Genomic DNA, 16459 nt, shown 5'->3' on the forward strand with positions numbered 1-16459 from the left:
TTTCCACCTTTTATAGATAAAATAGTGAAACAGTCATAGTACAAGAATGCCAAATTCTCATCTGTCAGGCAAATGCTCCACACCAGGGCAATGGGGTTATATTTTTTTTCTCAATATTGATTAATCTTTGTGCACAACAGCAACCTTGAGAGTCCAGCTGTGCAACTGGGATCAGAAGCTCAGTGCCACTGCTCTGTGAGTCATTTCCACTACAGTGGCCTTATATGCCTGTCCAAAGGCAATTATGCAAGCAGATATGTTATATAGAAGTTGTTTATTATCTAAAACACTTGAACAAACAGTGTTGTTTATTTTGAACTACTTACTTCCTGCTTAGGCTGACAGATACCCAGAGCTACTGCTAAGCTCTGTGGTGGAATTTAATTAAAATACCTCCTGTGATTTTTGTCCTGGAGAAATTTTAATTTTTGGCCACATCTGGAATTTCTCCTTAAAAACATTCATTCACCACATGCTGCTCTCTGTGGCTGTCTGAAGAGGTACTTACATTTCATATTGACTTTGTAACCCACAGGTAGCTCGATGCCTGCTGTAAAAACGATTTTCCAAATCAATTTTGGTTTCTCCAATCAGATCATCAGTTCCCACAAAGTCATGGTCATAGATCAGAACTGTAAGGAGGGAATCTTTGGGAAATGTAGCCTGGATTTCAAATGACCTATGGCAAAAATTGGGAAGAGCATGAAGTCAAATCAGTTTTGAAGCCTAAAAATTTAACTTACTGAATGTAATGCGAATAATGTGTGGATGGTTCACTCAACTTGCAAATTTTCTCTTCTAATAAGCAATGGATTTTTCTGTTTGTTTGATTGTATTTTTTATTTTAATGAAATGTCTGAATACACTGAAAACACACAGTGCAAAAATTTTTTTCTTCTGCTTCCCTACCACCTCCTGTAGAGTTCTAAGATTGTTGTCACCTGTGGTAGATAGAACAATAGCAAGTAGAGTCACTGTTGCAGAGATTTTTCCTTAGTCCATCATAGGTGAACATTTAGCAATATGAGGATTATGACATTGTATATGTGAGAGTTTTTACAGATTTTTCAGGATCTCCAAAAGGCTCTAAAGGAATATATCAGTCTTTTCTGTTTTATTCCAGATATTTTGGATTAAATACTGAATACAGACAAGAATCATTCATACAGTCCATTTTCATTGAGTGCATATTTTAAGGGATAAAAATAATTGTCATGAGATGTTAGGGAAGCTGTAAGTATTTTTTAGAAGGGTTTTATTAACTGCTGGAAGGCAGGGCATCCACATCAGCACATTACTGTCTCCAAATTTCTCAGAATAAAAACCGATCACTGTCTCCTGAAGGACAAATTTTATCTTTCTTCTCAAAGTGACCAAACTCTAATCTGTAGCAACAGCAGAGCAATTTTGGGAGGAAGGAGTTTAGGAAAGGTCTGGGGTTGACCTGGGGTTGGTGGTGCCATGTCAACCAGGGCAATTAAGATGGTGAAAGTTGATTACCATGACTGATACTACTGCTGTGGAACACTTACTGTGCAGTCACTCCACTGCTCTTGGTAGCAGCAGCAAGTATTATCCAAGTGAATTAGTCAGTTCTTATCTAAACCAAACACAGTAGTGATTCCCATTCTATCTTTATGTATCTATAATCTTCAGGGTTTAGCACAATGAAAGCTCAGTTGCTATCTCTACCAAAGGAGGGAGTTAGCCTCGGAGACTGAGATGGTGTGCTCTGGAGGGATTACTCTTTTCTTGTCTTCTTTAATTTTTTTCTTCAAGTCTCTGCTGTCGCAGACAGGACGCTGGCCTAGTGGTCTTTCAGTCCAATGGAGTACAGTTTCTCAGTCTTAATGTTCTTCTAGATCATCTCCATCTCAACTCAAAACATTTTAAATCACTTTAAAAGAAGGAAATTCACTAACATAAAATGATGGTTATTGGAATTAAAAACGTTAAATAACACCTTGATAATACCAACTTGATGTTTTCTGAGAGTCTGAACCCCCATTCAGAAGACTGAGACACACTAAAACTAGTCATATAATGAGGACATTTATTTAGTATTCTGTTCAGCCTGCAATGGAAACAGATTTTGAAATCACACTTTTCTGTGAATATTTATTTTCCTTTAAACTTTGTATTAATTTGCTGAGACAAGATTATTTGTTGCTTCACTTCCTCTCATGCATTACTTTGTAAAAACTTTCACAGACTGCATTTCATGATGTATTGACTGGTATGAAAATGAAAAGATTTGTAATTATACAGGGTGACATAAATTTTCAACATTTTAATCAGCAGTATTACAAAACGTCTGAACAGGCAGACACCAGAATACAACAAACACTTTGTAATGGTAACAGCAAGACAAGAGACAAAAGAGAAATCTAATGAAAATGGAAAAAAGCCTTCACTGACCTTCCAAACACTGGGTTCAGCTGCTTGGGGATGTAGTTTTCTCTGTCTTTAATTTCTGTGTTGCCCAGTCTCAGCACAATGTAGGGATCAGACTTGCCATCTGGATCAGCAGGGCTGAGATTAAATGCCTGTTGGAAAGAAAGACTATATCTTCAGGATGCTTTCCTAAAGGTAATGTGGTTACAGTGCAAATCTGTGGGTTCTCTGCCTGGTTTACATGTGCTCCGGGGGATCAGGAGTCTTACTTGAATAATAAAAAAATTGATCATTTAGCATTGCAAGTGGAAGTATCGCCCCACTACTGCTAAGATGGGAAAAGAGATGGGGAAAAAAAGTCAGTGCTGAGGAATAAGCTGGCTGAATATTTGTTATATTTACCACTAGCCCTTTCAATTTTAACAAGCAAAGTGATTCTTCTGTCTTGTGATTTATCATGAGGAATGCAAAATGTTTCCTATTCTGAACACTCTTCTCTATGGCATGCAACACTGTTTGAAATAACAATAAAAACTCCACCATGTAGATGAGGACTTTCCGAAGCTTCAGTGCAAAACACTGGAGTTAAACAACGTTGAAAAGCAGCAACCCAGTTATTTCCAAGTTAAAAGAGCAGCTATCTACTTACTGCCACAATATACACCCTGATAAGGACATTGACGGAGTGGTTTGGTGGTATCCCTTGCAGGATGTGTGGCTGCCCTCCGTCCAGCAAGCTGCCATCCTCAGGACTTGGGTATATGCAGAAGGAGCCCTGGTAATACAGGTAATACACTGTCTTTATTTCTTCTCAAAAATAGATCAAGTGCAGTGCACTTCAAATGCAAGCAAAACATCACTCATGCAGCACATACATAGTCACAAAATGTTTTGTGGAACCGCTCCAGGGGAAAACAGGATTCAGTGTACTGAACATCATCTGTTAAAATACTTTTCCACTATAACATCATAGTCATTTCATCTAGATGACTGTGAGAAATACATACATGTTCTTAGATCCCCATTTTATTATCTAAAGACAAATGCCCCCAGATGCTCTAAATATGCTTTCTTTAGTATTAATACTCTAAAAACAACATTTTTATCTTGCCTACGTATTTGCAGAATGATAATTTCAGTGAGTAAGTTTCACAGCAGTGTAACTGGCACCCAGTTTGCCATATGTTTTTGAAACCACATTACAACTCATATAACTCAGTATTAACTTGTGCTGCTAAGTTGCTCATACAGCCTGAAAGCAATTGGTAAGCTATTTCAACAGTAATTTGCACTGCAAACTAACAAAGGTATCAATTAGTTTAATCAGTTCCTCTGAAGTATAAAGTGCTTGAAATCCTACTAACATTATTCAGGCTTTGAACTGCATTTTCAGATTGCCTAATGGTGCTCTGGATCAGACTACGTAATTATTTTCACATGGAGCATATATAAGGGCCTTCAGTTAAAATATTCAAAATAACATATAAGGCAATGTAGCTGAAAATGTAGTAACAGAAGTTGCATAAGTGAAATCTGAATGACATAATGAAACACAGAATCACAGAACTGTAGGGGTTGGAAGGGGCCTCTAGAGATCATCTAGTCCAACACCCCTGCCAAAGCAGGCTCCCTAGACCAGGTTGCACAGGAAATGTGTCTCTTATAGGTTCATAGGTTCATTAGGTTGGAAAGGACCTACAAGATCATCTAGTCCAACCATCCTCCTATCACTATCCCTACCCAACTACTAAATCAAAGCCCTTAGCAAATCCCTTCTTCCTCTTCTGTGATTCAAAACTTTTTTGTAATTCCTTATTTCAAATCAACAGTGAACACTTGGTCCTGGATGCTACTTTTATCCATTGGAAAGGAAAAATATGACTTTGGATGCAATAAAAGATGACTTTATTGACAGCAGACTTCCTTCTTTTCTGATACACCCAAAATATGCATGAAAATATGCAGTCTCTAAATTATTACCCACTTAACATGAGAGCTCACCTTAAATTTTCCTATTATTCTGTCTTCAGAGTCAACATTAACTTCATCATTAGATTTTCCTCTTAAGAGTTGGAAAGTTTTCACCCAATCCTCAAAGTTATTAAATTCACTCTCCAAGTCTCCTTCATAAATCTTTGAAAATAGAAGAATGCTTATTTTTTTTTGTGGTTCAGTGAATATATTTATAACAACTTTTTTATTACAAGATGATTTAAAATCCATTTTGACTCAAACCACAGATTGTAATAACGCCACGGTTTTGCAAAACTCCTTGAGGGAAAAAAAAAAAAATTAATTCACAACTTAAAACAGGAGCAGCTTTGTCCTTAAACAAAGCCTTTCCTAAGGACTGAAAACATCACATTAATGCAATGCGTAAAAGTGACTCCTGAAGAGCTGCAATGAACATTTAATAAGTACTGACACAGGGGAAAAACAATGTGCATGCACTGCTTACTCTCTGCGGTGTACCTTAGATGTACTGATGTTTTTTAACTGATGTTAGGCACCACGTGAGAACCAAGTAGACAACAGTGGGGCTGACACAGCTTTAGGACAGGTAGCAAGATCAAATTGTTCTAAAAAGGACATTATTTTCCTCCTACTCTCTGCCTATAAGTTTATGAAGCATTATTCAGTGTGTAAAGAGAATGGGTTCCTAAAATTTGGAAACAGCAAATTTACTTTTATTCAGCTACAGTCTAATCCAAAGTGTCCTAATCTTTTAGTATCTCTTCATGACTTACTTTTTTTTCTTTGAATTCCTTCTATCCCTACCCAACCAACGCAAGCTGAATATTATCACCCCAGCAGGGAGATGCAGTGGCAGTTGCAGTAATGTTTTCTATACTTTTTTTAAGTCAATCTTAATAGGATGTAATACACTATTATTGTGTGTGTTGTATTAATTTCAAAGTGTCTGAAGAAAATTTGTTTGACTAAACTCTGTCCCTGGGGTTAAGCCTTGGACAGACTGATTAACAATCTTATTTCTCTCTCACCTGCAGTGTTGCTAGGTTTGGAGTTGTTTCTTGCTGTTTCCTTTTAAATGTCTTGTCCTTCCTTTTGTTTGACTCCTCTTCTACTGTCAGTGCAATATAGTCAGAAGTTTGCTTACCTGCAGAGATTTCATGACATCACATAGGTTTCTGGTCAGTAATGCACATTAAGTTCTTCAGATAAGAATGGAAAATACATTTTGAAGATTCCTCCCTCATTCCTTTTCCATTCATCCTTCTGCTATGAAGCATAAGGTCCTCTCTTTTCCAAGAACTGCAGACACAGGTGGAAATTCATCCTGTCTGTGGTCGACTGACTTCATGATTAGATTGGTGGTTAAAGAATGATGATGTCCTGCATAACTCCTTCCCTGCTGGCCACTTCCCAGAACACTGTTGGTTTTTCTATCCCTCCTTGCAGATCTTAGTATCTTTCATATGATATTAAAAGCTTATTTAAAATTGGAAGCTGCTATTTAGGCTGAATAGTACTTAAAATATCAAAAAATCCAAGCCTTTTTCTGTTCAGAGGTGTCATAAAATAGAATGTATCTCACCTTGGTAAAGCCCAAATGAAGGAAAAATTGTAAGAGGTATCTGCCCTACCATGAGCCAGACTCCAAACAATGAAGGACTTACCAACAAAAAGAGGATGACTCCTCAAAAATGGCACTGAGATCGGTTCTTGGGCTGAAGTCTGGATTTTGAGTTCACTTCTCTTTCAGTTTTAGAATAGTTCATGTGTGTCTGATACTACTACTCAATATTTAGAACTACACATATATGTACATATTATATCAGTGCTATTCTATATGTATAATGCTTAACACCATAGCTTAAAACAAGTAAAAAAACCTACCAGAAAAGAATTTACAAGATCTTAAATCATCAGACAAAAAACATGCCACAGATGCCTTGATAGCAGATAGGTGCACATATCAAGTGAAGAGCAATCTCATAATCTTCTTTAAAATAAAAAACTCACTGGCAAAGTGCAGTCAGCCATACCATGCAAAGTTGTTGAAGTTTAACTTTGAACAACTCAGTGCAAACTGTGAGCATTTGTTTTTTTTGTCAGGCTGCTCAAGAAGTTACCTTTATCAAAAAATAATGAGTAGAACTGTGTTTGACTATGGGGCAACCTGTCAAGCCATGGACTGTCGTCTTTGGGTTGAATATATCTGTATACATATATACACACATATGTACACATCTCAAGTGCTCTGTTCAGTTTTGGGCCCCACTCTACAAGAAAGACATTGAGGCCCTCGAGTGTGTCCAGAGAAGGGCAGTGAAGCTGTGAAGGGTCTGAATCACAAGTCTTATGGGGAGCAGCAGAGAGAACTGAGATTATTCAGTCTGAAGGAGGTTCAAGGGAGACCTTATTGCTGTCTAGAACTCCCTGAAAGGAGGTTGTGGTGAGGTAGGAGCCAGCCTCTTCTTCCAGGTAACAGCAATAAGACTAGAGGAATAAGCCTCAAGTTGCACCAGGGGAGATTCAGGTTGGGTATTAGGAAAAAAATTCTCCAGAAGAGTGTTCCAGCACTGGACAGGCTGCCCAGGGTGGTGATGGAGTCACCACTCCTGGAATTGTTCAAGAAACATGTAGATGTAGTACTAAGGAACATGGTTTGGTGGTCAATTTTGGTGGCAGACAGACAGTTTGACTAAATGATCTTAGAAATCCTTTTTCCAAACTTAAAGATTCTATGTTCAGGGACATGTATACATACACACAGTGTTTATTTCTGGCCAACTCTTCTAGGAACTTCGTGCAAAATAACTTTCCCCTGAACATGATCAAGAATTAAAATTTAACAGCCATAAGTCACAAATATGATCATGGACTGTATAAGCAGAATCTGTTCCTATGTTATTGATTCCGAATTGGATTCAAATTTGAGAGAAGCTCCTTTTCTGAACCTGTTATAAATGCAATAGAAGATTAGGATAATATTCATTTTCTATCATTATCATTTTGACATTAAAAATCATTGAGTATAATACTGGAACAAAAGAAAGCTCATGCTTAACCCAACACTATTTGTTAACTTTTAACCTACTCACCATTTGATCATCTGTAGAGGAAAGAATCCCCTATAGCAGCAGAATTCTGTTATCAGACATTAAAGGTTAACAGAAAAGCAAAAGAGAAGAAAATTTTAAAAATAGAAACTAATAGAAAAATGCAAATGATTTACTTACAGTCTTCAGCTTTCCCCTCAGTGGGAAAAATTTCTTTCATCTTTTCAAGGAAAAAAAAAAAGATAATGGATAAACTCCTCAGTATTAGTGTAATATCAGGTTCATCTAGTTTTATGGTGTTAGGGCTTACTGAATGACTTACTTTTTGCATTTTGAGCATAGATGCATAGTATTTTGACCACCAGTCAATAACATTCTCAGCTGATTCATCTGCAATAGTTCTTTTTTTTCTCTTTGTTGACCGTCGCTGGGATTTTTTCCTATCCTGACAAAGAATACACAGTTGAACTCTAGAACTGATTCAAATTATTCACCTTACAGATGACATCAGAATGAATAAATGCATATGGAAAAAAATCTCAATCTCCAAGAGCTACATAAAATGCAGTATGAATTAGCATCTCTGTCTTTTATTCCAAGACATTTCATGATGATCATCGTATTAATAAAGCAATCACTATATTACCTACTTATGATGCTAAAACTTTGAATATTTGAGACACTGCTAATACAACAAGTAAATTCACATCATTGTAAGTAGCAATATTTTAAAGGATATAAACATGCAAGTACAAATTTAATGTTTCTTATTACTAAGGACTCTCGAATGCCTTTTGAAGATCAATTCATCTGTATTCTTTGTTAAAAATAAACAAACAAGCAAAAAGCTAAAAACAGGCAGCAAATCTTACTAGCCTCATTCTTGTTTAAGAGGACTTGACCCTTGTCAAATAGCTTCATCCTACAACCTCACAGGGAATTGCTGATTTGTCTGTAGAGGTAGGATCACACATAGAATGTGGAGATGATAATATGAAACAGAGAGTTAAATTACAAATTTCCTACTAGGAATCTTTTCTTACTGTATTTGTAGTAATATATTTAAATTTTTCTGTAACAAATGAAAGATTCTGAGAGGTGTTATACATGTAGGTATGAGAAACTCCATCATTTTTCTTGACCTCCTAACCTTGAGGGCTTATGGAAATGTCATTGAATCATCGTGGTTTAAAGAAACCTGCTTTTTGCAGCTGCAGAAAGAACGTGTGAAATGAAAATCATTCCTTTGTTCTCTGAATTTAGTTTTGCTAATAAACTAGTAATTGTGGTGGCAGAAACTGCAGAGAAAGGAAGAACATGTGCACATGAACAAAATATAACGTGCACATTATATACTGTACGGTAATATGTGCATATACTGTATGGTAAGGGGCATATTGACAAGAACTGCCTTGATTTTTGTGCTTTTCTGTCTCTTTATTTCCACACATTGACACCATTTTCACACTTCAACTGTAAAATATTTGGAAAACAGACTTTTATCTCAATTTTTATACAGCATCTAGCACAACGTGACTTTCATCCATGCCTACACGTCATGGACGTAGAAACAGTTGTTCATAGTGACAGTTTTGTAATTAAGTAGATTATTTAAGGCCAGAAGAAGCAAAAATCCTACCACAACAGTACTGTTTGTCTGTGGTATGAACACGAAAGGAAAGAAAGGCAGTATCTATTAATGCAGTTAATTAAATTATGTGGAGCTAAAGCAGCACTGCTAACCAGTCCTACTAAGATCCAGTTAGAAGTGTGGGTTTTAACACCAGTACCCAGAACATTTAGGAAGTTTTTATCTGGAAAATACTATTCTAATGCTACAACATTGAAGGATCTCACTAATCTTGAGTTCAATCAAGAGATAACCATTTTATAAGGAAAGGCTGAAGTCTGCAAGACTGCAACAGACATTTAGCTATGCTCACCTTCTGTTTTCTGTCTTTCTCTGGTTCAGAGATGGAGTGCTCCGGTTCTGCAGCAGGAGGTGTTGCAGGACCTGGTTCTAGCTCTATCACTGTACATTTACCCTGCTCCACCTCAGCATAGATGTGATCAGCTAAACAAGGTTCTTGGGGTAAGTCTGGAGGCTGGGATGACTCAGGTGAAGCTGTAATGAAAATTTTACAACTTAGGTAAGATTCTGCCAGAAATGCTATCATCAAAGATGATGAGGAACATATCATTGAGGGTTTGACTCTATGCTTAACTCAATAAAACCTTCTAAGAGTGTACCTCATGTGAAACCTCTGAGACATTGCTTCACTTTTTTCACAAAACACTGCTTTGTTTTTCTATTTGGGATCTGAATTGTCCATTTACCTTTCTCTGTTTCTACAATGTCAAGTCTGCTTGGTGTAGCTTGAAAACCCAACTGAGGCTTAAATAGGAATTGCTTAAGGCAATTGATGGTGTGTGTTCCAACAAGAGTGCTCCTCCCAAACGCTCTCCAGTCAACTACGCAGATGCTTAGTGGCGGATGCAAGAGTTCATTTTCTGGGAGTTCCTAGTGGAGAAGGACACAGCGGTATGAGACATGCTAGAGAATATAGCTCACATATCACATATTTGTCATGTGCAACAATGAGATTGATACCCTTCCCTCCCTTCTCCACAACTGTTTACATACTCAAAGACAAAATGCATACAGCACAGGCATTGTAGTTCTGGACACGATTTTCTGCAAAGTCAGATGTGAAGTTCCAGGGAGATGATGAAGTCACTGTCCCTGGAGGTGTTCAAGAGGATAGTTGCAGTACTGAGGGACATGGTTTAGTGGGCATGGTGGTGTTGGGTTGATGATTGGATTAAATGAGCTTAGTGTTTTTTTCCAACCCTAATGATTCTATGAAGGCCTTGTCCTTTAGAATGCGGAGCAAACAATATGAACTGTGTTATGCAGTTCAGTTGCATGCTGTCATAAGCAAGCATATCTTGTTAGGTTAAATTAGGAGAATCAGGAACGTTCAAAGGGAATGAACATAGTACTGGAAACTGTGAGTCTCAATGCCACTGTTGCTTTGCCCAAGGCTATTAAACCTACTTGTCTCAGCCTGCCCAACCATGAGGAGGAAACACTCAGTGGTTGCATGTTTTACAGAATGAGTTACAAAAGGGAAAACAGCACTTCAGGACGTGTGATGTACAATGGAAGGTAAAAATGCTGCAGTAATTGTACTTCAATATCCAAGTTAGTGTACTGATAACCTTTCACCTCTGTTAATGCTGCCAAATAGAGCAAACTGGACACGATGTTTTTTCTGATGTTGACCTTTGCCTACTGAAACTACTAGCCCTTATAACCCAGGAAACAGGCAATAATTAAATCACCAGTCCATAACAACAAAGATTATAATATGAAAAGGTCCGGAGTTCATGAACAAGAAATGACCAGTCCTTTGAATAGCCTGGTAACACAATGGGTCAATTAAATGAACTGAAAGAAATTTAAAAAATAAAACAAACAAAAACAACCAGAGCTGTACCCTGAAAAATGGGATATAAGGAGGAAAAAGTATTAAACCAGCCCTGTTACCTGGCAACAAGTTCTGATGTATCAGTAAAAACCTGGTTTCAAAGTATTTCCTTGACTACTTGAGACATAACAAGTAATCTCTCTCTCTTTTTTTTTATCATACATTTGTACCAGAAGTTTTTTAATAGATCTTCAAACTGTTGTCTTTTTCCATGAGAACTGATGTCCCTTAGTATTTTTAACAGAGATGGAGGAAATAATTTGACAGGAAGAAAGGAAAATTAGTAATTAACACCTTGCCTAAACAGAGAGCGGATAGACAAGAAACAGTATACTGTACTTACAACTTCAAACCAGTCTGCAAGGACATTGAAATTGGGATTTTTCTTGTAGCTCTGGATGACAGAGGATTTCACTCCTTTCCCTGCACACTCAATGAAAACCTGGGGGCGATCAACAGAGAGCAGCTGGACTTTCTTAAGTTCTCGAACACCCCAGAACAGGACCTGTAGTGGGCAGAGAAAAACGTCAGTTGCCCAAGTGATCCCTCTATCAGTGGGAAGCCACTGCTGGGATCCCATCTCCTTGTATCCACTTGGGAATGCAGGACTGCTAGAAAAAAAAGGAAAACAACAAACAAGAAATGTCCATAACCTTAATATGATAACTATTAACCATCAGGTTTATGGTGGAAGTTAAAGCAAGCAATAACATCTGATTATTATCAAGGATTTATTACCAACAGCATCTGATGATAATCATGAATGGTGAAGTCATATTTTCAGAAGGGCAAAGGGACTATCAGTCTGAACAGAAGTCTTGGTTTGTTTAAGGTGTCTGAGCTCTTGGAGAAGAAAGAATTCCCATATGAGCAGAGGTGATTAACAGATGTTTGCCAGTTGAGCTGGCCATTGAGTCTGCATGAAGTCTCCAAGAAGCTTTCCTTCAAAGAACTATGTTCCCAATCTGGAAGACTAACAGGAGACTGGGTCTACAAATGAGGGGTCTGCAGGAAAAGTGGGACTATATAGGAAACACAGAAGGACCCTGAAAGATAGGGCTGAGCAGAAAGGTACGGTTTCACTACAGTCAGTGAGCAAAGCCATGAGTCTCAGAACAGAGAAAAATTATTGGGATCAAAGAGACCCATGAAGGACTTTGCAGTGAGCTTGAACTCCAGCAGGACTGGGTATATGAGTAAAACTCAGCAGGTCAACAGAAGCTATCTCAATGGCAGAGGGCAATGACCAGTGAGATCCTACTCTACTGCCAGTGGTTCTCATTTGAAATGCAATGTCTCTGTGGCCATTTCCACTACTGTAGCATATAATTCACAAGATCTTGACAAAAATAGTTATCTTTATCCAGTGTTGTCATTTCCTGGCTAGATACCTTTCATTATTCTATTCTACTAAATGCAGAGTTCAACCACAAATCCGTTCAGGTGGCAAACTATCCAGATCTGGATGTAATTTCCCTGATTTTAAGGTGCAATCTTGGCTGAAATATGGGACCTAAACTTATGTCATTCCTATGGATTAGAATTTTAAATTCACCATCACAGGTAATTACAGCTTTATAGTTCAGTAACAAAATAAAACAAAAAGGATATATTCCAGGTGACTTACCTCTACTCTGTACTTGCTTAAAACAGGTCGGATATTGGCTGGAACTGGGTAGATCTGGCTAACATCGGGTGGATCCATGGGGGGAAGTCTGTCTGGATCAGAGTCGGGAATCTGAACAATTCAGCAGTCATGGATCAGGCCAATTTTTGGAAGAAAATAACAGTATCAGAAGTATCCGTGATTAGTATGTTGAACACATCAATCTCATGTGGTTTTGCATGACACGCTGCAGAACAGACAGGTTGTGATGAAAGAGTAATGTGTCTTGGATCACTATCTGTCCTGCTGTGATGCTAAAACACTTGGCAGGGAGTGTGTTCAATAGACAGGGGTTATGCACCTTGCTGGAAACAATAGTCTCTGCTGTCATAGCAGGACATAGTCTGCCCTAAAGACATGCATCTATCGAAGTATGGTAATTCTATTTACTAAAAATGAAAAGCACGGTAATTCTGTTTGATAAAAATTTTGCATAAAACTGCATAGAAGACGTTCACAGGAAAAGATAGATCTGATTCTAGTTAAGAAGGGCTGGTTAACAGATAGTACTCCTGAGCTAAGCTGTACATTTGCGAGCCAGAGATAATGCTAGTGCTGTTCAGCCACATTATACTTGAGTGTAATTGTACTGTACCACAGCATGCTCAGAGAACTTGTAAACTACAGACAGCTTCTGGGATAAACTCACTCTCTGGAGAACTTCATCACTCCCAGCCTAACTTGTCACTATTGAAAGGTGAAGCATCTGAGAGATAGTTCTCAAAGGACCTATAAATTGAAAGTCTCCTGCTTCTTTTAATCTGACCATCTGCCTGTACAGCTATATACTGTTGTTTGGGAGTTTAATTTGCCTAAGGGAGAAAGTATTTGTGCCCTAGGACCTAGTAGGTGAGGGAGGAGACGGGTGGAAAGTATGTCTTGTAACAGGTTTCCCAGAGAGGTTGTGAATGCCCCCTCCCTGGAAGCATTCCAGGCCAGGCTGGATGGGGTTCTGAGCAACCTAGTCTAGAGGGAGGTGTCCCTGCCTAGAGCAGGGGGCTGGAACTAGATGATCTTAAGGGTTCCTCTCAACCTAAACCAGTCTATGATTCTATATCACCTGCAGCATAAGCTAGTTATAACAGCAATAATTCACATGAACATGCTTATGGCTATGGCTATGGTTTCATACTCTCAGCAGTAAGAGAGTATGAAACCAAAACAACTCACTGCGTAGATTTCATAGAGCTGAAGGCCAGAGATCTTGGCCTAGTTTTCTTCCAACATATCTGGTTTATATTGGTCACCTCTGTGCTGTTGTTTAAAAAGCCAAACAGAAAAATACAACTTCAAGAACAATACCTACCTGGCTAAAAAGACAATTGTTTGGCTTTAATTATTGTTGCTCCAGTTTCTCATTCTGAATTAACTAACATTTAACACTCCAAAAATTGTTCAACAATAGGTTCTTAGTTATTAATCTATGTAGCACTATGAATAACAGAGTAAACAAATAAAAGGCAAGGATCACATGAACCAGAACACATATCAGATGCTATGCTCCCATATATAATTAACCTCTCAGAGTACTCTCTTTCATTGTGCTATTTGACTTGCATACTAGAAAGTACGCTCATCTATATAGTGCCTTATGAAAATACAATTTCTAAACTGTTCAATTTATTGTAATTTCCATTAAACTGGAAACCACTTAGCTATCTGTGAAGCTATGAGAAAGGACTAATTTCCAAAGATGCAACTTAGGATAGGAAGACTACAGACCTCAGAGAATCAGAATGGCTTAGGTTGAAAGGGACCTCGAAGATCATCTAGTTCCAACCCCCTTGCTGCGAACAGGGTTGCCAACAACTAGATCAGAGATGTCACATTTGAGGAAAAAATGTCCTCATAAAGAGTTTTATTAAATTCATTAAACTATCCCATGCACTTTAGGACTGCAAAACCTGCCTACATCATAACATTTGACAAAATAAGACCAATACCAAACCATGAATCCTTGTATCTTCTTTTGTTCTTTTCAAATATTGCAATTAAATGAACAGCTCTCCACTGTCTTGCAAGGTATTGGAATTTTCTTAGCTCTAACAAACTCTAGTGGCATTGAGGGTGCTTCTGTATTACATAGTGAAAATCTATTAATTTCAGGGGAATTCACTTGGTAGAATTCAGAGAGGACTTTGCTTTATGGTTAATATTAATTAAATGACAAGATGCTACATCACAAGAACCAAGCTAGCCTTCTAGCATAGCAACATTCATTTTGAGCATTCACTTTTCACGCTCCACTCTTTCAACTGAATCGAACAGTACCACAGATCAGTTATGGAGTGCAGTATGTCATGAGAAGGATTATGGGCTTTGAAGAAGAGAACCAGTTGGTGATTAGAGATATTCATTTCCATACTCAGACAGTGAATTATCAGATACTGGAAGGAGCCAATGGCTCAACAGTCCTGGAAATGCTTTGAAACCTGCCAGATATTTATGTACACACTTTCCTGAATATTTCTTTTATGTCCATATTGCTGATACTTGCCATGTGAAATGCTTGAGAAAGCTGTCACTGTAAAGAATAATATGAGGACTACAAGGTCTTTGCTTACAGTTCTTCTCCACTCTCTGAAGATCTGCTAGAGGTACATTTGGATCTATTTCATGTGTAGTACTGCTTTTCATGTCCCGAAAGATAGCAAACCAAAATGCAGTACTCTCTTTGTTCACGAATCAATGGATTTCAATAAAAAAGAAGGAGAATTATTGCTAAGGTACTAGAATACCTTTAGGTACTCATCATAATGAGGATATGGTCCCAGTGGTATCATATCACAGGCTTTAATTACGAACATAACCAGCCCATTGTGCTTAAAAGCCTGTTTTATCCTGGAATTATCTGTAGAAGTATCACAGAGCTTCACATCTTTACAATTTCTGATTTGAGACTAAACTATCATAAGTTCATAGCAGAGGGAAGTTTGATGTAAGTAGTGATTCTGGGGCCTGTAATCCCAGGTATGTTACACCACACTTCTGCATGTGCTGGGGGAGCTCAAGAGGTATGCCTCATTGGGAGAACAGTGTAACATTTCTCCTACTATGCACTGGTATTGGGAAACTCAGTTTCCCTTATCTAACTACTGTTATTCACTACTTTCTTTCTCTAAGTAAGAGAGCAATACTCAGTCTGTTTTCAAGTTGCTAGTCAGTGCCATGCATTTGTCCATAGAGCAAGTTGTTGCAATGGTGGTATCAGTTTAATCTTTGTTTCTCAAGCTAGAGCCCAAATTAGGGTGGGGTAAGTGAGGGGCAAATAATGCACAGAGCACACGAGGAACTGGCCATTGCTCATGCATTGGCAGTGTCCCGTTTCCCAGCATAATGGAAGGAGTGATAAAGACTGCATACGGACTGAGATGTGCAACAGCACAATAACCCTACTCCAGCTGCCATTTCCACTAATTCCCATGGTGTAAAATCTAATTATCAAGGAAGTCCAGTTTACCTCCAAAAGTTCAAACGCAGCAAGAATGTCTCCTCCAGAAAGATTCCCACAATACACTGGGTGGTAAGAGAGCTTAGGTGGTTCATACTTGTGACCAGCAAGCCTCACCACTGGGGCAGCCACTGTAGACCCAATATATTCTGCTTTACCCTAGAAAAAGGAGAACGCAGCTGTCAGAAGCACATTTCATTAAAAAAAGCACCTCTTCTCTTGAAGTAAACTGTAATTAAAAGGTCAGGGCAGCAATGTAAATGGGGATGTGGATTATACTGATTGTACATCAGGACATCCAAGGTTTCTCAGCTACACTTAGCCAGTGAGACTGTGCCAGAGTTTGCATGGCCAGAGATAAACAGTCACAGTTACAATATTTCCAGTTGTGTGCAAGGACAGTGGGGAAGAAGATTCTTCTAGTTGCTCTAAG

General features: G+C 38.2%; 1 protein-coding gene across 1 annotated transcript in view; it reads right to left on the bottom strand.

Moving 5' to 3' along the window:
- FER1L6 (fer-1 like family member 6) overlaps nucleotides 1-16459 on the bottom strand; it is an 81757-nt gene that overhangs the window by 13948 nt on the left and 51350 nt on the right. Inside the window, exons 22-33 of the mRNA XM_065752143.1 lie at nucleotides 16036-16185; nucleotides 12537-12647; nucleotides 11253-11414; nucleotides 9756-9939; nucleotides 9362-9543; nucleotides 7741-7863; nucleotides 7599-7638; nucleotides 5397-5512; nucleotides 4396-4527; nucleotides 3044-3169; nucleotides 2419-2546; nucleotides 509-679 (exon numbers count right to left, since the gene is read on the bottom strand). Coding sequence (XP_065608215.1) covers nucleotides 509-679; nucleotides 2419-2546; nucleotides 3044-3169; nucleotides 4396-4527; nucleotides 5397-5512; nucleotides 7599-7638; nucleotides 7741-7863; nucleotides 9362-9543; nucleotides 9756-9939; nucleotides 11253-11414; nucleotides 12537-12647; nucleotides 16036-16185 — 1625 coding nt within the window. The remainder of the gene's footprint in view (nucleotides 1-508; nucleotides 680-2418; nucleotides 2547-3043; nucleotides 3170-4395; nucleotides 4528-5396; nucleotides 5513-7598; nucleotides 7639-7740; nucleotides 7864-9361; nucleotides 9544-9755; nucleotides 9940-11252; nucleotides 11415-12536; nucleotides 12648-16035; nucleotides 16186-16459) is intronic.

The sequence above is a fragment of the Cyrtonyx montezumae genome, unplaced genomic scaffold (assembly GCF_038088225.1).
Source record: "Cyrtonyx montezumae isolate F1298 unplaced genomic scaffold, pur_monq_1.0 scaffold_8, whole genome shotgun sequence".
NCBI lineage: Eukaryota > Metazoa > Chordata > Aves > Galliformes > Odontophoridae > Cyrtonyx > Cyrtonyx montezumae.